This window comes from Embiotoca jacksoni, unplaced genomic scaffold (genome assembly GCF_022577435.1).
Source record: "Embiotoca jacksoni isolate LCO1_2020_lvr unplaced genomic scaffold, fEmbJac1.0.p SCAF_3, whole genome shotgun sequence".
In the NCBI taxonomy this organism is placed as follows: Eukaryota; Metazoa; Chordata; class Actinopteri; family Embiotocidae; genus Embiotoca; species Embiotoca jacksoni.
Genome location: NW_027185381.1, coordinates 8992911 through 9020382, shown reverse-complemented (window position 1 = coordinate 9020382; position 27472 = coordinate 8992911). Strand labels below are relative to the sequence as shown.

The window sequence follows — 27472 nt, the reverse complement described above, 5'->3', positions numbered from 1 at the left end:
CCGACATCGAGCAGAGCTTCCAGGAGGCCCTGGCCATCTACCCGCCCTGTGGCCGCAGGAAGATCATCCTCTCTGATGAGGGCAAGATGTACGGTACGCCCATCTCTGTTGTCATACTCTCTGTGTACCTTTTTCTCTATGAAGGACATGATGAAGTTCACACGCACAGCAGGAAGTGCTTGTCTAAAATCCTTCTCTGTAATGTGTGAATGTCAGATTCAGTTCAAACCAAAAATTCCTAATCTGTGTTCTGTTCTGTAACAAATCTGCTAAAATACGGGACAGCTGCAAGTCCAACATAGTCTTTGACTTTCACACCTAAGTTTAAGTCACATTACTTTACTACACATATGCAGCACATTAACACTTCAATTTGCTGATATTACAAATCCATGTGACAGCCCCCCCCCCCCCCCCCCCCCCCACACACACACACACACACACACACACCTGGCGTGAGAGGTCCATTTGGCAGACCAGAGCAAAAAAATAGTTTTTTTTAGGTGGATTTGAGTGAAAAAAAAGTGACAGGCTATGAAACAACTGTGAACCTCTTCTAATACAAACACAGTTGTATGTTGTAGGACACAAACAGACAAATACTCACAGCCACACACTTCTTACTTTGAAATGTTCTTAATACGGTCTGACAATGTGTTTCACATACTCTATCTCACACTCACACGCACACGCGTGTTCATGTTGCACATCACTCCTGCTTCCTGTGTAGCTGTCAGCTCCACTTCATCCCATAATGCCGACTATGATGGCATGATATGTCAGGAACAAGTGCACACGCTCTGATCACTCATTCTTCTAGACGTACTAAATACAGAATCAGTTTGTTCAGATTTAGCTGAGAATGAGAAGACGTTTAGAAAACCCCAAAAAAGCAAAGCTGCAGTTCTATATTGAAGATCCACAACAATGACAACGGTCACTTCCTACACACAGTACGCTGTCAGTGATTCACCTGCGTAGATGCTAAATTTGTGCGTTTTTGCCTCAAGACATCTATCAGAAATGTAACTGTGATTTCCACACTAGAGTCGAACCATCTCGAGCTGTTTTATTCTGCTTTCATTCAATCCTAAAATAAAAATGTGAGGTTTGTCGCAGCAACAGAAACTGTAGTGTAGAGCTTGATCTCTGTGGATGTCATTTCCAAACAGGCGTTGGGAAGGTGAGGCGACATTCCTCTCCAACATTTTGCTGAAAGATGTTTGGTGACAGATGGTTTTGGCCGCAGTGTGTCCTCCTGCCTGGCTGTTTGATAGTGGATCCGGTCGGTGGAAAACAGAGTAGACGGAGGTAGTGGCGCTTTCAGACAGTCTCTGTCATCGACTCGTTTTGTCACTGTGCCAGACAGCTCCTTTAACTGTTAGCTTAGCCTAGCATAGCTTAGCCACCTATTGAGGTCATGGCCATCCTCTGATCAACACTTAAACCCTTATAAAGCCTGTAATAATAGATGGAAGGGGGAGCGGAGGAGAGAGGGGCAGGTGTCTTATTCTGTGCCACATAGAGTGGGGGTGGAAGGGTGTGTGTGTGTGTGGGGGGGGGGGGGGGGGGTGCTGCTGGATAGGCAGAGGAGGAGGAGGGTTTTTTTTGACGAGGAAGGCACTGAGGTACCCCTTCCTCCCTGTGGGGGTCAGGGGCAGGTGATGCCCGCCAGGGAGCACGTCGGCTTGCCAGGAATGGCATGCACGCTTGGGAGCCCGGGGGTTCAAGGCAGCTTGGCTGTAACCCTAAACCAGAATAGACGTTTACCCTTTGAGTGCCTGGAGGGGAGGAGGGTGGTGTGGGGGGGGTGGGGTGGGGACAAATAAACACCAAGGTGGGCCGTGGTGTCTTGCATGGCCCGGAGGCCCAGCAGAACTCTCTCACACCTGTCCCCACTGTTCATATATCTACACTACATATGTGTTTGAGAGTGAGAAAGCGAGCGGTTGCGTTTTTGTTACCTTCTCTGTTCCCTGCTGTGATTTACTGCCGTCGTATCTCTTTGTCTCTCTTTGTCCTTTATGAACGACAGCCTCTCTCTCTGTCAATCTCTCCGTTGGTCTCTCCGCCTTTTCAGTTCGCCTCCAGCTGCTCTCTGAGTTCAACCTGACAACCCTGTGGCAAATCCAGATTTATGACTTGAGAAATGAGGCAGGACTGAGTCCGAGCATGGCCCACTTTGCCCCCATTGCCCCTCAACAGCCAGAGCAGCCCTTCCCTTACGGTCCTTATGGCCCTGGTAGCCCCCCCCCCCCCTTTTATCACCATCGCTGAGGTCACCAGTGGCCAACAACTCAAGTCATTCAAGCAACTACAATCAATGCAAAGACACTTTGAAGGTCTTTAGTGTTGTTAATGTTGTTAAAGCGCTGATGGGTGGTCTTAAATCTGGTAGCCAAATCAAATACTAGCTGAGAATATCCTTAAAGGCATACATCAAATTGTAAAGCGATGACTTGATGATTTTAGAAATGTTATTTAGTCTTCCTGCTGAGGCTAAATATGGACACACAGACAAAACAAACGGAGCAAAAAAATGGTCTGTTGGCTAAGAGCAACATAGTCTGAATTTTAGGTTGAATTCCCCTCGAAGGACCGAATGCCATTCTTTGCTAAACAATATGATATTGAGTCTCAAGCCTGCGAAACAGAAGGAATGTGTTCGGATCACCTTCTACATTGTAAATTCCTAAATTGAATGGAATGTTTTCGACCCTATATTCTGCGTATAATCACCACATTTCTTTCCCATAATGCTGTGCATCTCGCTGGCCCTCGCGCCCATTACTCAACAGACCTATTAGCTCGCTTATTAGAGACGGTGTCACGGATATGGAGGCAGTTTATGTGCTCCAGCAGTAATTCGACATGCATCTGCCAAGGAAAACATTTCCTGCCTTGTGTGGCTCTCGGCGAGAGACGTGCCCTGTGGTCTGACCGAAGGCCCCGCGTTGCATTCGTGGAGAAAAAGTCCTAGACTTGTACCGATGTGCTGACAGCTTTCGCTAGAAAGAATGTGTTCCTGGAAATATGATTATCTTCCCTATTTATTTGCTGCCATACATCTGCCACATCAATTTATGGGCTGCTTTTGCAATTATAATTGTTTTATTTTATGATGTCTTTTATTTAGCAGCATTAACTCTTGCATCACTCCGTGCTCTGTGCAGCTGTCTGGTTTCGTCACACTGGATTTCCTAACATCTGTGTGAGGAGCACTTTTCTCACATTTTGATACGTCTTCCTTCCTGTGGAAGAAAAAAAACGAAACAATTTGCCCATGTTGGTGAAGTGGATGAAGTCAGCAAAGCTGCCCTCAGTAGTGGCATATTTTTCAGAACAAAGAATACCCACACAATGAATCATGCTCCCACTGAGCTCGGCTTGTGCAACATGTGAGCCCATTGTCAGGCCATGTAAATATGTTTTTGCCTCGAGTCATTCTCATTAAGATCCTGATGTAAAGGTCAGCGGAAAGCAGCAGCGAGTCTTCACCCAGGTCCAAACTTTGGCAGTAAAGTGAGAGATTCACCAGCGACCTTGACCTCTTGACCTTTGAAGAAGCCTGTGGCGTCTGTGTTTCCCCTGTTGTTTCCCTCCTTAACAATACCTCAGTTCGCTGCTTGAAGAAGTACTTAATGGCATTTAAATATTATGTTTAACGAGGGATGGAGGGTAACACTGAAATTCTGAAACATCTCCAATGTTGATATAAAGTTGTCAGAGAGATGTTAACTGCAATGAACTGTCTTCCATTATTAAGTATTTCATACGCATGAGCAGTGGTGGAAGAAGTATTCAGGTCCTTAACTGAAGTCCAGCCTTCTATTATCTGTGCACATTATTGTGATGTGCTGCATTTGTGCCCAACAGAACAGTCTCCAAACTTTTTGATCGCACAACATCGAACAACAACCTATACTCTAAGCTTCTAATTTACAATTTGCTAAAATCATTCATCCCAAAAAAATAGCTAATATATTAATTATTGATTATCAACTGATGCCTTTATATCTGTATATATACATTCTATATATAGAATTGCATACATCATGAAAAATAGCTGACTCTGCTTTTACCGCAGTGTCGGTGAATGAGGTAAATAGATAGAGATAGATAGATAGTTACTTTATTATTCCCGCGAGGGGAAATCTGCTGTTTATCCCTGATCCTGTATCATTGTCTCAACAGTATCTGGAAATGTATGTTGACCTTTCTGTTGGTTGATTGAAAATGTTGAAACAGGTTGTTTTATAGTAACACATGCTTTGAATCTCTTGTAAGAGACTTTTCTATATGAGTGGTTTGTGTGACACCGGAGGGGGACACACAAGATGTGCTGTTTTTAGGGGACAGTTCCCGGGTGGTGGAGGGTTTCAAATGAGCAGGAATAGTAACCCTTTAGCCTTGACTCTGAACTTCAGGCTCTCATGAGGATTTGATGCTCGCTGGAGGATTTTTCGAGGAAACCCCCTGCTGATGATGAACTTCTGGAATTGGGACTCTCCCTCCATCTCCGACACTCTCTTTCTGCCTCACAGTGTAACTAATAGGACACGGTGACAGCCGTGTAACAGGCATTAGATCTGCAAGGTGGAAGGTAGAAGGATGTAACTACCCCCGCATAAATCTCTGCAACTGTGGAGACACTTGTGGCAGGTTGTGTTCATATAACATGACATCTAGATTTACTCCTCTGCTAGATTTATGATACTTTTGTCAGAAATCATGAACAAACTTCAGATTCTTTAAGTATGGGCGAGGGAGCTATAGACCCTTTGACAGCTAATCAGACAGTAACTCACAGAAACATGATCATGAATAAACAGGAAGAGGCCAAGAAACACTCTGTTAATAATTTGGTTTATTATATTGCAAGTACTTTATACTTAAGAAATCATCAAGAATAACCAACCTCTAAAATAAATGTAATAAAAATAAATTAATTTGTGGATTCTGCATGAATTTAAAAACACTGAATTTGATTAATTTGAACTAAATACATTTTCTTTGATACATAAACACACCGTTTAAGAGTTATCAAGTAAAATGGAGTAAATGCTTAAAATAGTTTCAAAGACTTTGGTTTGGGTATTAGAAGAAAACCCTTACATGAAAACTGAAAATGTCGTAGTGAAATAATTAAGTGTGTAATTAAAGCACCGGCCTGGAAGTCTCAATGTCTTAATGTCTACACATACAGTATCCTGTCATGATGAGGGCATTTCCCTCACGAACATGATGCTGATCACATTTGATATGAGGGGAATGAACTTATATTTATCTGTTGTCAAAAATGCAAACTCAGGACATGAACCAAATATCTTTGCAGTCCATGACTGTGATGCTAGTTATAGTTTTGAGTGCTCACGTTTTTCTGTATTAATCTAATTCTTGACTTATTGCTGGAGTCGAGGTCATTTCAGAGCTGAGTGAGCCGCATCCAGGGGAAATAACACCCAGCCAAGACATTCCTGCAGCCTAAATGTGACCTTTGTTTTCCTGACCTGACAGTCGGCCATATATGATGTGGAGAAAAATTTTACGGCTGGCAGATGTGTCTACAGAGAGGACGGGAGTTTGTGTACAGTTACACTTAAATATGACGCAACACAATGTAGTCTAAGGACAGTTAATACGATATTGTTTCCACAGACATAATCACAATTCAAGGCTAATTTCTAAATAGATTTTAACAGGATTGTCCACAAGAGTTAATGTGCAGCAGGTTGTTGTTGTGCCCATGCAAACAGGACATGGGTTAATGTCAGAGCAGCAGATGCAGGACCCGGTGCGGACCAGTCAGTATAGAGGAATGTCAGGAATGCAAAGAGAGAGAGAGATCTCAGACCAGGCCAGTGATGACCGCAGTCCTGCTGGGGAAGGGCAGATTTATGACCAGCCAGGGGTTGACTGTGGAAGGGACACTGTAGGCCTCCTTCACGAACAATTTTTGTAAACCTTTCAGGATCATTTTGATGCATTGAATTGTCCCAAGTCTGGAAAATGCTCTTCTGTTTATGTGTGAAAGGAAATGTTCATGGAAGTCCTCCAGGAATGTTTGTGTAGCTTTTTTTCTTTTGTGTATATTTGGGCTCTGATGTTAACTTGTCCAGTTCAAGTCCAGTATGGAATTTCAAACCCTCCTCCGGACAGGAAGTTGGAGAAATTGATCATATTGTGTGATGGGCAGGGCAGCACAACAGCTGTTGATATTTGGGAGTTGTGTGCCTCTCTGTGTCCTCATAATATGGCTTCCTGTGTATTTCTGCAGGACATTTACAGGTATCCCTCTTCACAGAAGTATAATTACTTGTTTTGGCTTGAATGAGCTGAATACATTTTGTTGTATGGCTGAACAATTCGGTGCGGTGCCAATACCGATTCAGCCTGTGCATCAACTCAGCTGTATGATGTAAACCAGTGGGCTCTCAAACTGTTCAGACCCTGCATCACTATGTACAAAACCAAACTTTCCACTTCCCAGTGCAGACACAAAACATTATTTTTTTTTTTATATAAAATACTAATCACTTATTTAACCATGCAATAGCCTAAAAAAAAAAAAAAAAAAAAAAAAAAAAAAAAGGCTAATCAGCATAAGGCAACTGTATCAAAGTCAAAGAACACATTTACATCTCTTGTATGGCGCCAGTCAGTGACTCCTTTTCAGCATATGAAGGTCCGTCTGACCTCAGGTACAGCGTTGACACTTGCCTCTAGATGTTTTTGGGACCTCATAGCTATTTCAAAATGCCACTACTTCTGTTTGCTAAAATCAATGACTGACGAGACAGAATCCGACTGCATTAACGCTTCGTGGCAAAGCACTGGCAAACTTAAACTCTTAAACATTTAAAGGATTTTTGACAATTTTGAAAAACAAAAATCATATGTAATTGTTGTGTGGTAAGAAGCACTAGGCGGTATGAATACCATAGTTTAGAAATCACTGATGTAAACTAATCCATGTTAAAGTCACTTTAAAGTTTCATTCAATCACTTAAGACCACATGATCTGTTTTTAGTGCCACAGCCTCACAGAACCTTCAAGTGAGTGGTACAGATTTTCAATTTGGGAAAATTAAAGCACTGTTATAACTCAATATTTGTATTCAAGTACTCATATTTGCTGAGTTGACGAATCAAATTTGGTATCTGAAGATAGAAACGTTGATCACTGTGCCCCTAGTTTGATGACTTAAGCACTTCTGCGGCTTTTTTTTAGAAAGTTTTATGCTACCAACAAATTACACATCGAACTTGTTTGCCATTTAATATGTGCTGTCAACAGTTAACAGATGTCATAACAGATGTTTTGTAATGACGGTCCATGAGTGAAATACTCTTCAGGTTTGTTACTTTTGGTTGTAATACAAATTGGCAGTGAGGTCTGTTCTAACTTACACTTGCTCCTGGGCATATTGTGATGATGTCATTATTCATTCACACCTTAATATTTTATTATAAAGTTGCAAATCCCAGCAGTGTATGTTGAACTCTGGAAAACCCTGACTGTGCTTCTACTGCGGCACTTTTCATGGCATGAAGAACTTTTTCCAGAATCATATTCCCCCCAGACGTGTCTCTGACTGTAGGCGCTGTGATAAACAACATCAGACTGCGGACCAGCGGCTGATGGTATAATGTTCCTGACTTTCCTGCAGCCTCTGCTGGCAGAAGTTGTCGGTCGGTGCTACTCCCATTGGATATCATGATCTCATCGCTGTGTGACTGAGTCGCCCCTCTGATCTCATGGGTGTGTTGGAGGGTATTTTTGATGAGGCCCTTCACTGTCTCGCTAGGAGTGGCTTCTGATACCAGGTCATGAGGCAAGACGTCTTTGACAGCTCCTTAATGAAGTTTTTTGATTTCCAAAGTACATACCTGACTAATTTTGAAGTGTTTACCGTCATGTTAATAAAACAGATAGAGCACTTTTTTAATTCGTTAATACTGAGATGAAATCTGATGGTGCGTTCATAAGCTACCGGGAAGTTGGAAGTTCTGGCCTCCGAGTGGGAGAAATCACCTGAAAACCTGTTGAACTGGGAATTTCTAGGAAAGTTGGAGGTTTTTTGAGAGCTCCGAGAAGTAGGTCTGACGTCATTCGGCATGGCAGCGTTTGTGCTAAAAGGAAGATATATACTCGTTCAGTGCAAAAATAAGTCACTTCATGGTTAATTTAGGTCATACTAGTTGGAGCTGGGTGTTGTACAGAGTATCTGCAAAAAAAACCAACATGAAATGTAGTGTACAAATAATGCTGACTGCATTTTGTCCCTTTTGTGGGGCTGCCTTCTTGCCTCTTTGTTGTTGTCATGTGAACGCTCTCAACTGGGAAGTCGGACGTTACTGAACCAGAACTTCCTCACTTCCCAGCTGCCTATACACCATATGTTTAATTTTACTATTGAATATAATAACAGAATACATCCTACCTGTCAGAAATTTACATTTCTAATTTCAATGTCTCTGACTTGCGGTCGACATGGTACTTAACAAGTTGATAAGTTTGGCAACAACTTTGGTCGAAGAGAGTTTTGCAAATCCAAAACACAAGTTTAGAAGAGTGTAACAAAAAAAACAACCCAAGATGGTCTGTTTTTCTGAATTCCTGCAAAGAAGTTGTATTCATCTGTGGAGACATGCTCACAGAGCTGTGTCTGCTACTCTGAAAATTCCTTTTGGATACGCAGCGTACATCTTACTGTACACTGAGTGAAGATAAATTGCTTGGAACGGGAAGACCTTGCTGCTGTAATGTGAGGAACTCAATTCATGCAACTTAATGTTCATTTGAGGTCAAGTACTGTAAGGACTTCGACAAAGCTCTCTGTTCGTCTTTTCAAGACTTTGATTGGGAGGAAATGTGGAACACTTTCTTAATCCCTGTGGAATTAAAGAAATATGCATTTAGGGGCTCAAACAATCGGTCGGCGAGTGCACCTCCTGATAAACACTAAACGGTTGAGGAGTTACAGTCCTGAAAGGAAAATAAGATTGAATGAATGCCGCAACTGGGGCTGAAGTGTGTGTGCCAGTGTATGTATATATCTATGTGTGCGGCTGTGTGTATAAACTGGAGTGCACAGCATTTCAGAGCAGGGTTTAGTTCACAAAAGCCTCACACAAAGACAGTCCTACCGCTGGGTAATACTGTATGTGTGTACACACTTCATGTGTGTGTGTTCCAGGGGCCTTTATGCCGAATAATAACGACCAATTTTCCTGCTTCTTCCTCTCCAAACCAGCTGATTTATTCAGATTCATGTGACTAAACCTAACAAAACCACAGTGCCACATTAGAAAACATCCTCAATGCTCAAAGAGATGATGTTGTCAGATCAGAAAACACGTGTGTGTGTGTGTGTGTGTGTGTGTGTGTGTGTGTGTGTGTGTGTGTGTGTGTGTGTGTGTGTGTGTGTGTGTTGTTCTGCGGGGCACGGAAAAGCAACTTTTTGTTGTTGTTTATTTGTGGTCAAGCTGATGTTATTACAGGCTGCTTTGGAACCCAGTATTTTTGGCTGTATGGAGGTTTGGGTCTCATTCTTTCCAAAGTCTTTGCTAGTAGACTTGTGCGCCCTTTAGGGAGTCGCAGGTGAAGCCCGTCTAAACAGCTCTGTCAGATGTAGAGAGACAATATGAGTTTAGGTTATTCATAGAGATCCGAATGAATAATTCATGTTTATTGTATCTTGGATCTAATCTTGGCTCCTGTAATCAAGCTATTATTCCTAATCAATCTTAACTCTGTACACGTCAAAGTAATTACTGGAAATGCAGTAAGATCACTAAGAAGTCTGACGGGGAAACTAAAGCAGGCTGTAAAATTACCAAATACTGTCAGCGGTAAACATCCATCACACCTTTCTGACAAACATTCTGGTTATACTTTTACCTACAAGTAATGCACACATAATTGTACTACGTGGTGAGGTTTTATTATCAGAATTTTTTACTTTACCTCGGTATGAAATACTTAAAAAAACAAACAAAACGTTTGGTTTGTTATTAACCTGTTCTGCTTGTGTTGTTTTTTCTGTCTGTCTCCATGTTATTGTGTTGCTGTGTTTTCAGATTGCAGTAATTACACTGAGTACAATGGATATGATGGTGCAAACAATAAAACCCAGTCCCAAGTTGTGATAAAGGGAATTATCCTCCTTACCCTCCGTCCAAACAGCTTATTGTATAATTACATTACATTACACTTTCTAGAGGCACACGTCTGGTTTAAAGTTGCTCATTTCGAGACCTAGCAGCAAAACTCTAAGACGTTCCTGTAATGACTTGAAGCAACAAAACACAGATGCCTTCAAAAAGCATTAAGTTGAAAGTCGTGTCTGAGCAAGCTGTGAGATCTAGACTGACCGGTTCACATGAAATAAAAACGGTGTTTTGGATTCCGCGCAAAATCTGATCACTTTTATTGGCTGACAAAATGTCTGACGGGGTTTCAAACCTGGCTTCAGGTTTCCTCATTTCACCATTTGGTGTCACCTGATTGGCCGGTTTGTGGAGCGTTGGGAGGTCTGACCCAAGCATCGCCATGTGAGGGGAAAAGCTGACGGGTTTGTACCAGGTTGTGTGTCATGACTGATCTGTGTGTTAATTCACATGGAGATGTGGTGCCAAGGAAAAATGACCGTGTTTAAGAGGTGGTGCAAAGTCTAGCAAACTGTATGACTTTGTGTGTGTGTGTGTGTGTGTGTGTGTGTGCGCGCGCGCGCGCGCGGGGCCCGATGTGGGTGAATGAGAGGTCATTTTGAGTGTGAGAGTTGTGATTCTCTCTGTAACTGATCCTGTGTGTGTGTGTTTGTCCTCTTTTCTTGATACTTTAGTTTATTAAATATCAGAAAATAATGAACAGTGCTTTTCAAATCATAAAATTCCTTGTTTTTTTCCCACCAATAGTCCAAAAAGTAAAGATATTTAATTTACAGTGAATACTCACACCTGTGAAGATGCAGCCAGTGAATATTGAATTTTTGCTCAATAAATGACAATAATTTGTGCTCTCAGATTGATCTTTTGTCAATCCACTGAACAATAATTTATCAATTGTCTCAGCATTACTGTAACGTCATATGTAGTGTTAATTTGTGTGTGCACTTCATTACGTTGCATGGCAGCAGCACAGAGACACTCAAGTTATACTATTTCTTGTAAAACCTTCATTCACAACTGTTTCTCACATTTTAGCCGTTAAACTTGACGTCTAGTTTGGAGGAAGAAGGCGAACGAAATCACACGACCTTTGCCCTCCGCACCAACTGGAGACTTTGGATGGTGATGGGGGAGTGGGGTGGAACAAGCTCAAAATTTACTGCGGGCGTAAAAGCATATTCCATAAACATTGACACACACACCAGCTGCCTTACGGCCTCCCCAGACTGGCCTCTGGTCACTGGCTTGCGTCGTGTCTGTACGGTCTGAGGATCGCATGGCTGCAGCCTCCACCTGCTCCACCAATGTGACCTGTCTGTCAGCAGCGGCCGCGCACAGACACGCACACACTGTGGGGATATGAGCTCAGTGTACACTGAGGGGGTCAGCCTGAGACTGATGCACGCTCTCACACAGACAGAGGTACTGTATATACTTAGTGAGATACTTGCAGCTTTCGGCGTTGACGCACTTGACAGCCTCGACGCTTGCTTTGGACACGTGTGTTTACACACTAATCTATACGTGCATGTGTTGAAATACTTGCATATATGTGCACACTCAGATGTGAATTCTGCTATTTATACACAACTATTAAAAATGTGCACAGAAATGTACATTTCTGCACTCTTCCCTCCCGTACTGTCTACCATTCTACTATTCAATATCTTCAAGTCACACCACCCATTATCTATACCCATTTTATTCTGAACAGGGTCACGGGGAAGGGGGGGGGGACATCCTGGACAGTCCCAACACATATAGACAGACAGAAACAAAAACAATTTACATTTACACCTCAGGGCAATTTGTAGAACCCTAAATTACCCTGACATGCCAGAGTATCCAAGCAGGACATGCAAACCCCACACAGAAAGGCCCCCCTGGCCGGGATCGAACCCGAGATCCCCTCGCTGTGAGGTGACAGTGCTAACCACTGTGCCGCCACAAGAAGAATTTTTAAAAAAAGTGTACAACTAAGGAACGTCCATTTAAACGTCTGTTTTCCCTATTTCTTTCTTTCCTTCCTTTAACTTATTTTACATGTTAACTGTATACAGTGACACAAGTGGAAGCTTCAGTGTTTGATGTTACTGTGTGCCTCATTCAAGTCTGTCTTAAAGGAATTTGAAGGAAACTTTCATATAAAATGTAATTTCAATGTGATTTAAATAATAATGAGCTTAAAGGTGGTTGAAATGTGGCTGAAATTTCTAAAATATATCCAATAACTAAAGTAAAATTCAATTTCTCTTGCCCGTTTCAGGACGAAATGAGTTGATTGCACGCTACATCAAACTTCGCACGGGGAAGACGCGGACCAGGAAGCAGGTCAGTTCTCTGAAAATGCCATTTGTATCAGCCCCTATTTTAGAACCCCTCTACAAAGTCCACTCCTGTTGAGTGATGCCCCAACACCCTGTGTAGCGTCCCCCCACCCCACCCCAGCCAAACCCTCAATCCCCCTCTTTGGAGGGCTGGAGATGACGATAGATTTAGGGCCAGGGCCCAATGCACAGATGCTATAGGATCATGTGTCGGTGTTGTTTCTTCACCACCTCGTGGGTCTGGGGCTTGTTAGATGGGCAGAGGAGCTGGGGAATACAGTGATCTGGATGGGAGACTGAGGTGGGACAGCGAGGGATTTGGAACTCTATCCTCACTACGGTATCTGATATGGAAGAACTGATGTATGGAGCAGTGATGGATGTGGAGAGAAAGGGTCGCTGCTAAGTCATCTGGCAGAGTTGGTGTGGGAATGAGATGAGATGAGTGGAGATGGGAGGAGAAGGAGGGGCAATGACAGATCAGAGATGGATAGAGAGCCAAGTTTAAGGTGTAGAGGGACACCTGCTGGTTCATCTACAGTAAACTGACTGACTACTGTGTTGTAGTACACTATGATAGAAAGTTTCTCTGACAGAGACTGAAAATATGGATGAAATTATATTTATTATTAAAAAAAACAAGTTCATGTTTGAGCTTAGCAAAACATCCAATCTGGAAAAATCTCAGAGAAATGAGGTACGCCACAGGCAAGTTGCTCCACAGACTAACATTTATGGTGGAGAAGGAAATTGGAGCATCAAGAAATCCACGCACACACATGCAGTGCTTCACTGTGTTGTGTTGTTTGTTGTCCATGTGTTCCAGGTGTCTAGTCACATCCAGGTTTTAGCCCGGCGGAAGGCCAGGGAGATCCAGGTGAAGCTGAAGGTACGCTACGTGAGTCAACCTCTCTGCTTTTTTATATTCTTCGAAATGCTTTGGAAGATTTAACATGAAGTAAAGTGAAAATGTACTTTTTTAAATCCCAATGTGTCTGAATTGTTAAACAGCTTTGCTCTGTGCTTTCCGCCAGAGAAAAAAAATAATCATAGACGAGTTAAATGTGTGAGTAGCATGTTGTATTTTCTCATTTTATTAGAGATGGGCTTATGCAGGTTTTCAAATGTAATCAGACCAATGTGCCTACAGTCAGTTGTTTGTAATTATCATGATTTCAATCAAGTTGAGCAGCAACATGTGAAAAGAAGGTGAGAACATTGTTGCTCTGTGTTATTCCCTCTTGTAATGAAACTTCATATTTTGTTTAAGGTATTTCTACATGCATGGACCCCGCACTGCCATGTATTCACATTCCATTAACACAACTGGCTATTTTAATTGCACCCTCTAATTCACGCTAGTTTTAAATGGGACGCTGACACGTTTTGATGAAATGTGGACATATTTCACGAAGCCCGGGGCTTGCTGTGCGTGATTATGAATAACATGAACCAAATGCAATTTTCAGGACACAAATTAATCCCTGCATTATTCCTTCCAGGTATTACATTTGAAGAGTACCACAAATAAAAGTTTTCCTGTGCGGTACGCTGTGAGACCTTACACATCTCTGTCCCTCTAGTACTTTCTCAGTTTACATTTCCCATCCGCATGCTCGCAGTCCGAGAAGGCAACAGGACTCTCCCTTACCTTGGACGGTAGCCACGAGGGTTCAGCTGGCAGGCCTCTGCACCGGTCACAGGGTTGGCCCCTGTGACAGGCTTTTTTAAATACGTCTTTGGTGTAACTGAGATCCCTACCACATGTACCCCCCATATTTCAGCTATGCCCTTGTGTTAGCCAGTTCTGAGAGGAAGAATGCACCGTGTGGCCTTGCCCATTTGGGCTGGGTGGCAAGTGCTTGTAGTCCTCTGTGGGGTGGAAACTGCTGAAGGAGTGGATTCAAAAACAAGAGCTGTATCACTTTACAGTGCAGCAAGCAGTATCGAAAAGTTTGCATCTAACCGCCTGCATTTAGCAGTTTTGATATGATTGTGATAAGTATTTTTAACATATCACCCCACTGCCTGCCTTGACTTCCAGAATGACCTCCAACAGAAGCTTGTTGTCATCACCGGCTTGCCCCAGCCAAAGCAATAAACTTAACTCTTGACCCAAAGGCCCTTGACTGTAATATCACCTTCTCTTCAGCTCTCCACCTGGCAGGGATTCACTGATGATGCAAGCCGGCCTCAGCCTTTCATTTCCCCTTTTAGGGCTCGGCTTGCGTTAGTGGTAAAGTGGGGTGCTGACTTAAATGGAGTCTGATGAGTGCTCTCCATTTGCGCTGCTGTCTCTTTTATCTTACTCGCACTCTCTGTCCCGTCTCTATAGGACCAGGCAGCCAAAGACAAGGCTCTGCAGAGTATGGCCACCATGTCCTCAGCACAGATCATCTCACCCACAGCCTTCCAGAACAAGATGGCTCTCCAGGGCCTGTCTAGACCGGCTTACCCCACGACTGGTGGGGTGAGTCTCTGACCAGTGTCCCTTACATCATCCTATTCATACTAAAGCCTGAGCAGAGATCATATCTGTCGACAAAATACCTGTGTTTAATGCAAGTATTTTCATCACCTTATATAGACTGATACATGCCCATCATAACCCTGGATGCTGGTTCATTTTATCTTGTGACGGTTTTGACTTTTTGTAAATTTAGTTTGTCTGAATTTTACATATGAGACAGCTTTCATTATCAATTTAGCTTCATTTAGATTTATGAAACTGCAGTTTTGCTACAGAAATTTGACCCGTTTACAATTTTTCTGATTAAATTACTTATGTCATTTTATTTATTCAGTGTTTGTGTACTACATATTGTATAAATTAATAATATAAAATAATTTGTTTCTATTACATTTTTCATACAACATGTTCAAGTTTGATTTCTTTTTTTGTTTAACTCCTCTCAGCTCAGGCTTCCATTTTGAATGCAAAATAACACAGTTGTGTTACATTTTCTTTCATGGTGGAATTATTAAATATACTTTGCACTCTTCTGCTTTCCCAGTTTTGGCACGGGGCTCTTCCAGGACAGCCAGGAGGCCATGAAGAGTAAGCAGCCACTTCTTTCTTTCTACTCTCCAGCGCTGTCCATCAGTAATTTCTCTTGTGATCAGCTTAATAACCATCAGATAAATTTCAGTCAGGGAATGAATCTGAGAACAAATTAAAAAAACACATCAGTGCAATTATAAAGTAAAGTCCTCAGCTGTCTGACATTCGGCATACCACTCTGCCCCCTGCGTCCTCAGAGGTCAGGCGGTCCAATTAGTATATGAGATGGGGTCATGAGGCCGAGACGGTGCATAACATGCCTCTCCCTCTCTTGTCTGTCTCTTCTCTCCAGCATTAAGCCCTTCTCCCAGCAGAGTTATGCCATGCAAGCGTCCGGCCCGGCCTCCATAACAGGTGGGTGCTCTTTCTCTACTCGGCTGTGTTGACAGAAGGCCGTCATGTCAGCAAAGTGATGAGACAACCAAGCTCATCATGAAGAGCCGGCACAAAACTCAGAGAAATAGTTGTAATTTCTTTTCTGCATTTTCAAGTTTGACATTGTCCCACTCAAACAACACATTTACACACCCACTGCCCTCTCCTCCGCAGGTTATGAAAGCACAGCAGGGCTGTCCATGTCTCCCGGTGCCCCCTCTTGGCAGGGCAGAAGTATTGCCAGCTCCAAGCTGCGAATGCTGGAGTTCTCCGCCTTCCTGGAGCAACCTCAGGATCCAGAGACTGTAAGTAGAGTGGAGACAAGCGTGCTCGTACATCAGCGATTTAGTGGGGTTCATTGTTGTTGGGTGTGTTGAATCAAAATCTGCACCCTGCACACTGTCAGTCACTTGTGCACACTTTATTAACAGTATTTCAGTCCTCAGATCTTGATTGGAAAAGATGCCATTTTACCAGATTTCTTCTATTAAATCTGTTCTAACGAGAGTACAACTACACTGACATTGTTAATTGTTTGAAATAAAACAGATGAAGAAAAGTAGTTTTGATCAATGATTCAGAGATTCAAAACTTGAACTCTTATACACAGACATAATGAAATGGTAGCCAATGAAGATGTTATCAACAAGTAGCACTCTGTAAACAAATTCAAAGGAAATACATGCATCTCTAATGTTTTAAAGAAGCCTGGATATTGTGGTTTAAAACTTGAAATGTTGGTGTTTTTTGTGTTGTAAGGGTGTGATCGTAATTGTCTAAGATAATGGGATAAACCCTATTAACACATTAAGAATAAACACAACAGCGCGTCACATAGTCATGTATGTTTTAAGTGGGGGGAAAAGGGTGGAACCCTTGAGACAGGTGATGGGATATTACAAGAAATATGATGAAATGGGGTAGCAGGCTGAATATAACAGATGTCCCGGAGTGTATCCAACACACACACACACACACACACACACACACACACACACACACACACACACACACACACACACACACACACACACACACACACACACTTTGTGTTAATGGCAGTTCAACAATTTGGCCATTTGCCATTTTTTTCTCTGATCATCTCCTGATATGCGCTTTTGTTTCTCCAGTTCAACAAGCACCTGTTTGTGCACATTGGCCAGTCCAACCCGAGCTACAGCGACCCCTATCTGGAGTCAGTGGACATCAGGCAGATCTACGACAAGTTCCCAGAGAAGAAGGGGGGCCTAAAAGATCTGTTTGACAAAGGGCCGCACAATGCCTTCTTCCTCGTCAAATTCTGGGTAAAACATGTTGCTGTTTTTTTAATTTACTTTAGAGAAGCTTCCCTCCAAGTTCAATCCAACCATTTCCATTTAATTAGAAATGATACACCACTCATGTCATTTAAAACCCTTTTTAAATGCATTATGTAAATCTCAAGTCTGATATTCTGTGTGTGTGATATATTTCATACATCATCATATAATCCTCCCCAAGTCCTGAAGGTGAAGTGAGAGTACAGTGAATACTCTTGTAATGTTTTGTTGCACCTGTTGGCTGTTAATGGCCTAGCAGTGTTAACTGTGTTGAGATAGCTTAAGTGTCGGAGTTAAGGGAACTTAAGTGCGATTTAGGGCCAGAATGAATGGAAAGTCATTGCTCCCATGACCTGATTGGTGGTTTATATGCCAGCAAAGAGGGGCATTGCCGCGCAGCATGCGTTCGCCGTGGGTATATTTGTATATTTCTGTGATGTGAGCGTGTGTGACAGCAGCCTTGGGGAGAGTGGCAGGCCTAATCTTTCACTTGGAGAAATGTGATCCCAGACACCTGTCTCTGCACTATTAGACTGAGTCCAACCCTCATGTCCCCCCCTATATTCTTATTTATAGATAAGCCCTCACAAAAACACATACACACACACATACACATACAGACAACCACGCACCGAGAGTGATAAGAGAGTAAAGCACAATGACAAAGTCAACATAAGATAGAGACAGATGGAGGAGAGTGTGGGGTGTCCATCGGAAAGTGGAGGAAAATCCGAGTGGAGGACGTGAAAACGAGCACGCAGAGAGAGAGAGAGAGAGAGACAGACAAGTGTAATCGGACACGTTCACTTTGTTCATCTCTCTGATCTGACCACGTCGCTTCCCCTCAGGACAAGACCTTTGGTATTTGTATCATGCGCACCACATGAACGGTTACGAACCCGCCCTCTTGTCACTCCACCTCAGGACACCTCGCTCAACACATATGTCAATTAAATAAACACCTCTTTGAAAGGACTTTAACTTTAAAGTAACTTAATCACAAACGTCATGAGGAGGTCAACTCAACTGTGGACAAACTCTTTACCAGGATGACCGAGTTAGTAAGAATCTATGACATATTCAATTATTTTGCTGCTCCAATAGGTGGAGGGATGACATCAGGTTTAAGCTTGACTTAAGTGAGTGTGTGTACATGTATGTATATTTTAAGTAGAATGAATGAATAAAGTGCTCATCATGCTCTGTTGTTAGATATATGCTTACTGTAGTTCCAGTATCAGAGTCATCCATGTAGCACAGACCTGAGGTGTCCTGCAATACATCAATACCTGCCACAGCAGAGACAAACTAATGTTGGGCAGCAGGCTCCATTTTTCCAATGACGTTTAGGCTAAAAATCCGCCAGGTATGGCGATCTGAAATCAGAAATCTGCAGTATTGATGGTGGAGGCACACAATGCTGCCTCAGTGAACACTGATGTCAAACCATCATAAAGCATTGGTAAACAACAGACCAGTGTGACAAAGTGACTGCCATGATTCACTCAAAGATGCAATGTGCTGAGGCTATTGGTGACTTGCAAAGTGGACATGTAACTGCTGTGTTTTGGGACATCAAAGACTGTGAATGTCAAGTTCAAAGTGCCGCTTCGCGTCCTGCCACCAGATAGCTTTGTATGCAAGGTATTAACCCTCTCACATGCTCGACGTCCACATTATTTATTGAAGAGAAATAAAGTACGCTGGTGAGTAGCACCATATTGAAAGTAGTCTTTCCCAGTCCTTGAGAAGAGCAGCTGGTCGGATCATGGCATTTGATTCAGGGGTGAGGGGAAGGACGGGATGAGTTCCTCTGCCGTATATCACAAAGAAAAAGAGAGCAAGGCAGCAATAAAGAGAGCAGGAGATAGAAATAGGACACAGACAGTGTGAACAAGAGATAGGGATGGCAGCACAAATGTTGGGTGGCATAAAACCAGCAAGTCATCAGTGAAATATTACTCTCTTGATTCATGTTGGAGCGTGGTGGAGGCAACAGTTATGACATATGCAACTCCTAGCAGGAGGAAAACGAGCTCATAACACTGCCCCCCCCCGGTCTGTTCATGTTATCACATCGCAAGGGAGTCCTCCAATTCTCAAGGCATCCATGACAAAACACAAAAATGCTACATAACAACTGGACATTTCAACACCCACACTGGAAAAAAAACAAAAAAAACCAGCAAAGATCCCCTTTGCTTCGAAAATAAGCAAAATGAAATCCTCGACACATCTGAAAACACGATAACCTTATTTACGCTTCAGTAAAAGATGGGATGAGCCTATTTGATGTTGCCACAGTAACACGGCCACATGGCAGGTCGTGTCTTGAGGGGGTGTGCTAAGGCGCAGGTTGGCATGGTGACGGTGACAGGCGGCTGACCCACCTCCAGAGCTATGGTATTCTAGATTGAATTTCTAGCGGACCGCACTGTGTCGGCCACTGGCCGCCCCGCTCCCCCCCTTCCCCACTTCCCTCCCCCTCACCCCCTCGGCGCCCGTGGCCCTGTCCTAACGGATTGTCTCACGCCTTTGAAGTGCAGGGGGAATCCGATTTGAGCTGGCTCTGCTAAATTGTTACACAGCCAGCCTGCCCACCGTGATCTAATCAGCCAATTGCACGCTGCTGATTGTAATTGGATGAATTCCCTCGCAGGCTGTTAGGGAAGCAGAGAATGGCGGTTCGGGGAGGGTCACTAGGCCCCAGGGATGAAGACAAATAGAGGAATTACATGAGCCGGAGATGAAGATGAACGGGGTGATGAAGAGATGAGAGGAGGCTGAGCGGTGTCTCAATAGCCCATTAGAAGACAAGAGCCCGACAGGGGAAAAGGTAAAACCGCCCAGCTGTCTGACAGAGAAGACGGCACCTCAGTCTGATCCACAATCTGATTATACTCTCCTCAGTTCAAACTTGATGGGTGCTTGGGACGGGTGAATCTGCCTCCTCCTGAGGATGAAGAAACTCGACTCTTGACTGCCTTTAAACTGAACTTGTGTTCTTTCACAGGAAGTCGAACACACCTACGTTTGAAATTCCAAAACGGTTATAGATTTAGTTTTTTCGCTGTTAATCATCATGTTTAGCAATAAAAATTAGTATAGAAATGTAAAAAGTAACTTGGGCGCTAAGCATGTCTCCAACATTTTTTTTAAATGGTAACGTTTGTCTTTTGAACTTGTGAAATTGTGATGAAAGAATGCACAGGTCCGGGACTCAGCAAATAGACACCCCTCATGTACGGAGTAAACACAAGGTCACTTGAATGCAGCACAGATCAACAGAATCTTTGATACACACTCATACGTACAAAGAGATAGACAGCATCTTGGGAATCTTGACCCTGGATTTGACAGGGTTATCCAAGGTAAACAAGAATCCGTCCGTTAGATACCACTTGGCTTTATTGAGAATCACTCTCAAGCTTCGCTGAGCCGCAACACCTTTGTTGACGTGTCTTTGTCAGCCTGACACACAAGTTCCTTCAGATCCGTATCTGAAAGCAGAGAAGTATGACCTGACATTTTGTTTGTAGATTATGGAGCAGCCACCGTATATCCTCCAGATTGTGGACACTCAGTGTTGCGCGCACATGTCTCCAGTTCAAAGGGGTAATGTTTGTATTGCCACATTCACCACCAGACTGAACTAACCCTGGTTCCTAGACAGGTGTCTACTTATGTGTGGTTGATCCCGACATGGTGTGTGTTTCTTTCTTCCAGGCGGACCTCAGTGTCAACCTGCAGGATGACAGCAGCTTCTTTTATGGCGTGTCCAGCCAGTACGAGAGCTCTGAGAACATGATTATCACCTCATCTACCAAGGTCTGCTCCTTTGGCAAACAGGTGGTGGAAAAGGTTGAGGTAAGACACTGGTATACTGGAAGTCACACATTTCTCCAGCATTTATCATGAGATATTACTGGGTTTTATGTTGCGTGTCTCATATATTGTAACACCAAATTTTCCTACCCCTCTCGGTTGCACCTTTCTCAGCCTATGCACCAAGGTGTCCACTGAGCACACGGGCTGGAAATGTTTTATAGGCTTCCTCTGACTGTTGTTTTAGGGTCCCAGAGAGCACGGCATTAGAGTTCTTATCAAGCGGATGTGGCTGACTTCCTGAATGAATGGCCCGGAGTAATGCACTCCTCACTTCAGAATATTTACGACCCAAAGAGAACAAGATCTTTTTAAATTAGATTTTGTAAGAATTGTGTATGAAGAAAAGTCTTTTTGCACCAGTAAACATCATGTAATCTGCAACTGGAGCCAAAGCCACCGTGCCAAACTCATCTCATGCCAGTCACAAATGACAAACAGCTCTTGCATTTATTGTGAGAAATATTTCATTTATGTTTAAATCTCAGTCAATGGAAAAGTATACTTCTCTGTTGACAAGATGTGACAAGCGAACTTGAATTAATTGAACCCAATCGAAACAAAGGTAACTAAAAGACAGTGTTCTTGATATAAGGGTAGATTTTTGGTTTGAAGTTGCTATCAGCAAATGTATATTTCATTTTCAATAAGTGATGGACATTATTAATAAAAAGATGTGCACAGTATTACATAGTATTTATTTGCTGGATTTTAATGCAGTAAATAGTATCCAATGGTTTCAATTTATATATTTTTGCTTTACATTTTGCGTAAAATCGAATGCTTCGTGATCGCAGGGGTCTCATAATTATCAACAGTAAATGATACATATGTTGCTGCAATTCAAGAAGTTTGCATCACTGATTGAATGATCGAGGAGCGATATTTCAACATTTCGGGGTCATGACCACATAAAAAAACCACGATTATCACCCCGAGGAGTGAATAACTGCTTCTGCTGGAGATGGATTCCAGTCAGTTACCGCTGATCTGTGGTCAGGAAATTGACGTGATTCACAAATCTCCCCAGCATGACGAACTGTTATGTTTCCCGTTAAGTGTACACAATAGTCGCCCTGCCCCCTCCTGCCGCTGATGGATTGTACAATATAAACACATACACACACTTCCCTAGGTAGAGCCATCTGCCTCGGTAGGCCACATAATGATACTTAATGGCTTCATCATTTGATTACGGCCGTCATAAGAAATATGTTTATTGTCAAATCTGGCATGCCATATGCTGCATTTCGTATATTATATTACTCGCATTACACCTTATCACATAGATGTTCATATCCAACGCATCCATTTGAGTTTCAGTGGAATACGTACGCTCGTGTTTGTTACACCAGATTTCACGTTTAACCCTTTAATGCGTTTTTAATTCCCTTTCAGTGTGATGTATGTCCTCTGACATTAGATTGCGCGCTCACTGTATGTTTCTGTTTTATCCAGACGGAGTATGCTCGCTTTGAGAACGGGCGCTACGTGTTTCGGATCCACCGTTCCCCGTTATGTGAATACATGATCAACTTCATCCACAAGCTTAAACACCTGCCGGAGAAGTACATGATGAACAGCGTACTGGAAAACTTCACTATCCTACAGGTACAACCCAGGAATCAGGGATTTATCGTGGCTTATATGTGTATAGTGGAGCTGGGGATTTAATAGTTTCCGTCCCACTGCGTGCATGTTAATCCTCTCGTGTTGTATACGGCAATGTAGTCTGGTATTTTGTTTAATATTAAAGGAATAGTTTATTTATTTTGTTGGATTTTTGAGCATTTAGTGGCAGACTTGGAACATAATATTCACAATTGTGTTTTCATTCTTGTATTATCGCCTGAAACGAAGAATCGTTGTATTTTCATTACCTTAAAATGAGTCATTCGTATTTACATAGGCAGCGGGTCCATTTCCATGGAGGCTGCCATGTTGCACCGCCATGTTTGTACAGTCGCCCAGAAGGAACAAACCAAACACTGGCTCTAGAAAGGGGCCTTTTGTGAGTTTCACGACCACTGTAGATTATCTTACACACTTGGACGGAGAGGGCGAGGCAAAAGGGGGGGGGGGGGGTTTCAGTTGGTTGCACTCTTCAGCCTCACCACTAGATGCCACCAAATCTAGCACACTTTAAATGAGAAGATCGCCACAACCAGTCTTATCTGTCTACTGGAGATGAAGCTGGCAGCAAGGTACATTAGCTGAGCACAAAAGCTCGGGGGAATTCGTTCATATCGCATCATCCGGACTGATAAGCAGCAGAGTAAGACGAGGAAAAGTTCATATCAACCGGTAACTAGAAATACAGAGTCAAGAGGTATGAGTTTCTGACAGGGACGATCTCGCTCACCTGTTGAGAAGAACCACAGAATTGAGTAATGTAAACTGGTTGACCTGTATGGGGGGGGGGGGAATCACGCAGTTTACTTTCCAGATGTTATCGAACGAAATGGATCAAATTCTGATAGTGAAACAATTCATTTCGCGAAGGTTATGATGCGCACAACAATCGATCCACCGTTTTTACAGCCGCACCAGTAGACAGAGTAGGACAAGGCGGAGCCGAGGACGTCAGCACGTGTCCACAGTGTTTTTGTAATTACTGTCACTGGCAGAAGGGGGAGGCAAAGTTGCGCGCTGCAGGTTTAGAATGAATTCGATACGAGTTACTGTCTGTATACAATTTTTTTTACATTGAAATGCACCGATTGTCCTTCATTCATGTCGTTCCATTCATAACACGCAGGGCCACATGGATGTTCAACATGCGGGAGGGAACTTTCTTTCAATTTCAAAGTGCTATTTGCTGTTGTCGTCATAACGGGCGTGAAACAGGAAAACTGTGGTTTTTCAATAAATTAGTTTAAGCTGTGATATTTCCATTGATCAACTCTCACCACAGCTGGTATCATTTTTTTCACTGCCTACGAACAACATTTTTTTTACGGTTTCTTGCAGAGTTAAACCATTTATTCCATTCTGCTGCAAGTTGGACTTTTCTGAATGAGCCGGTGTGCTCCTCAGAGAACGGACACGCAGAGGAAAGTGAATAGAGTGGAGTGTATTGCCATAGTAACCAAGAGGTCCTCCACAACACACTTCAAAGAAATTTTGTGTTCCTTCCACTGGCAGCTGCATTCCTACAGTACTAGCCGAGGGACAATGACCATATTGAGCCCACACTGACGACTACATGGCAGCATGTCATTAGGTTTCTCAATGGGCTGATTTAACTCAAATTAAACTCGGATCGCTCATAAACATATTTGAACACACATGTAGACAACAGACATGTGCACACACAGATTCCACAATGCAAGTCTGAGCACAATGGATCCATGTGCCTCCTGTGACAAGTGATTCATTCACTACAACACAATTGAGCCTCATGAATGGCTGAAGTTGTGCTTCAGGCTTGTTGCACGGTCACATTCCTCTGGCTGTGTTTTAGATAAACATTAGCCTTCTATATATTAATATATAGAATAACAAAACAGTTTGACCTACGGGATTGTGTGTTATTCATCATTAGAAATGTGTTAATTTATCCGGACTTTATTGTATCAGTATTATATTATCATGTACATAGATATGTTTCATAAAGGCCAGTATGGTCATATACTGTACATACTCTATGAGTGAGTATGCCAAAATGTTTAAGATTATAATAAACAGCAGAATAATGAGCCACTTACAGCTGTTATTACACTGTAATGAAATCAACACATTTTTTCCATTTAATAATTGTTGTTTATTTACATATAAATTGATTTTTAATGCATGTATTAACAAACTTCACAGTAATAATGCAGTGGCGGTGTAGCAGAAAGGTATGACCGTCAAAACCAAACACGGGTGTATAAGATAAACTTCAATTTTTAAACAACAATAAAATTCCATCGCACTAAAACAAATGTGGGTCAATTTTATGTTATTTGTGGGTTAAGATTTTTTTTGTATCATGACTGAAGAGGACTTTGTGTGTTTTGTCCACAGGTGGTGACTAACAGGGACACACTGGAGACCCTGCTGTGCATAGCCTACGTCTTTGAGGTGTCCACTAGCGATCACGGTGCGCAGCATCATATTTACAGGCTAGTCAAAGACTGACACAGTCACACACTTGGAACTCGCCAGCTCTTAGACCCGTTGTAGCACTCCAGTGATCAACAACACTAAACAATGGACTACTTCCTCCGCAAGCTTAAAGCTGAAACCATAAAAGTCGGTCCGGAGCACAGCGTGTGCTGTGTCAGCGTGTGCAGGAACACTACGACTGCTGAAGGAGGAGGTGGATTTAGGACTGTGGAAGCTGAAACTGTGTGTGTTTGTGTGTGTGTGTGTGTGTCTGTGTGTGTGTGTGTGTGTGTGTGTGTGTGTGTGAAAAGTGGCAAAGAAGAAGAAAAAAGAGGAGGACCATGATACACTGTGGTCTCTATACCAAAGGAGCCAAACATAGCCAACAAGACCTGCATGAGAGAGTAGTCATTGGTGGTGTTTTTCATCTCATTTTTACTAGAGCTTGTTTTTCATTTAGATTCTTTTACACACGAGTGTGCAAGGGATGTTTGCTGCAAAGGAGTTTGGCTGCCTCAGGGTGCCATCTAGTGACTTAAATATATATAGCAATGGCAAAAAAAATAAATAAAATAAAAGTAGACCGAGAATCCCTCTTTTGCACATCCATAAAATATCACTGTTTTTGGTGCCAATGTTTTGTGTTATTTGAGTAATTAATTGTGTACAGTGCCACATTCATCTCTTCTTGTCAGAGTTATAGGTGGCTAAAATGATTTAAAAGAGCTATTGTATTCACTTTGTTTGATGTTCAATGTTAAATGTTTCTTGTATTGTCTTACTGTTTTTGATTGAAAACTATCCGACTACAAAAAAAAAAGGCACATAATAACACTGCTAACTTGAACCAGATTTGGATCTGTGAGCTGATCACAGAGGTCGTCTGTGTCTGTAACTCGCCCTGGAGTGTCAGATGGAAATACAAGTGTTTCTTACCCAAGTCCTCGCTCCTGCTGGGTTTTGTAATGGGTTCCTACTCAGTGCTACATGTGTTGTCAACCTAATGATATATATATATATTATCAAATGTGCAGGATTTTGTTTTCGATATACTCAAAGCTTTCATGCATCCTGACATCTTCAATGACCTTCTTACATCTTTTCAACATGGTTTTATATATCAGCCTCTCATTGAAATAATGGGAGGATGAGTTAGTTATATCATGCAGAATCATATTTATAGCAGTAGTTTCAATATTGGTTCCCAAAGGTGAACTCACACTGGATCATATTAACACTAAACCGTGGCAAGCAGGTTTTTTAATATGTTGTGTGCGCTTCACAATGGAAAGGTGACAAAAATAAATCTATTCAAAGATTTCAGTGTGCAAACTTAAATGGGCTTAGTTTGTGAGCGTGGTGTGGACTGTCACCGTATTGTCCCACAATGCACTGCACAAAGAACAGGAGGAGCTGATTGCAGCTGCAGAACATTACAACTAATTGCAGATGGCTGTGATGCAGCGCCAAGAAGACGTCAGGAAACAAAAAGGTATGTTTTTAATCTACAGCAGCAATTTATAACAATTACTAGTGTTGATTTATCTGTTGGTTATTTTATTTGGTGAATCATCAATTGTTAAATATTGTCAAAAAACAACAACAGACAACTAGATAGATAGATAGATAGATAGATACTTTATTAATCCCACAAGGGGATTTTTTTTTTTTTTTTTTTTTTTTAGCTGCAGCAGCATTATAGTTACAGGAAGCAATAAAACAACAGTAAAACAAAATGTAAAAATGCACAGTATATACAATAAAATAGAATAAAATAAATTGGTATAATTAAATTAAATTAAAACTAAACAATAGTGCAAGGATTTAAACAAACAAGAAAACAGACAGTTATTGTTGTGAGATTGATTTTGCCAGAGGTGAGTTATTGTACAGTCTTATTGCAGTGGGCAGGAATGATCTCCTGTATCAGGAATGATCTCCTGTATCGGTCCTTGTGACAGCGGAGCTGGAGGAGTCTATTGGAGAAAGTGCTCCTCTGTCCCTGCAGCAGGTGGTGGAGAGGGTGGTCAGGATTATCCAATATGGATAATAGTTTGTTCAGCGTCCTCCTCTCCACCACTTTTTTTCCAGACTGTCCAGTTTGTAGCCGATGATGGAGCCGGACTTCTTCACCAGTTTGTTAAGTCTGTTGGTGTCTCCGGCTCCAATGCTGCTCCCCCAGCAGACCACAGTGAAGTACAGTTCACTGGCCACAACAGATGGTAGAACATCTCCAACATCTC

The 27472-nt window shown here is 42.4% G+C and overlaps 1 protein-coding gene across 3 annotated transcripts; it reads left to right on the top strand.

The window, feature by feature from the left end:
• LOC138206712 (transcriptional enhancer factor TEF-3-like) lies at window positions 1-26549 on the top strand. 3 transcript variants are annotated; one of them, XM_069163628.1, is made up of 11 exons: window positions 1-88; window positions 12440-12504; window positions 13327-13398; window positions 14836-14970; window positions 15515-15558; window positions 15854-15915; window positions 16111-16241; window positions 17067-17240; window positions 20982-21122; window positions 22599-22751; window positions 25149-26549. In XM_069163628.1, the coding sequence occupies exons 4-11, from the start codon at window positions 14869-14871 to the stop codon at window positions 25260-25262; spliced, it is 921 nt and encodes a 306-aa protein (XP_069019729.1). In that variant the 5' UTR covers window positions 1-88; window positions 12440-12504; window positions 13327-13398; window positions 14836-14868; the 3' UTR covers window positions 25263-26549. The 3 variants fall into 3 exon arrangements, with proteins under 3 accessions (XP_069019729.1, XP_069019728.1, XP_069019726.1); XM_069163627.1 differs by having other exon boundaries at window positions 1-93; window positions 13327-13389; XM_069163625.1 differs by having other exon boundaries at window positions 1-93.
• Window positions 26550-27472: the final 923 nt, after the last annotated feature.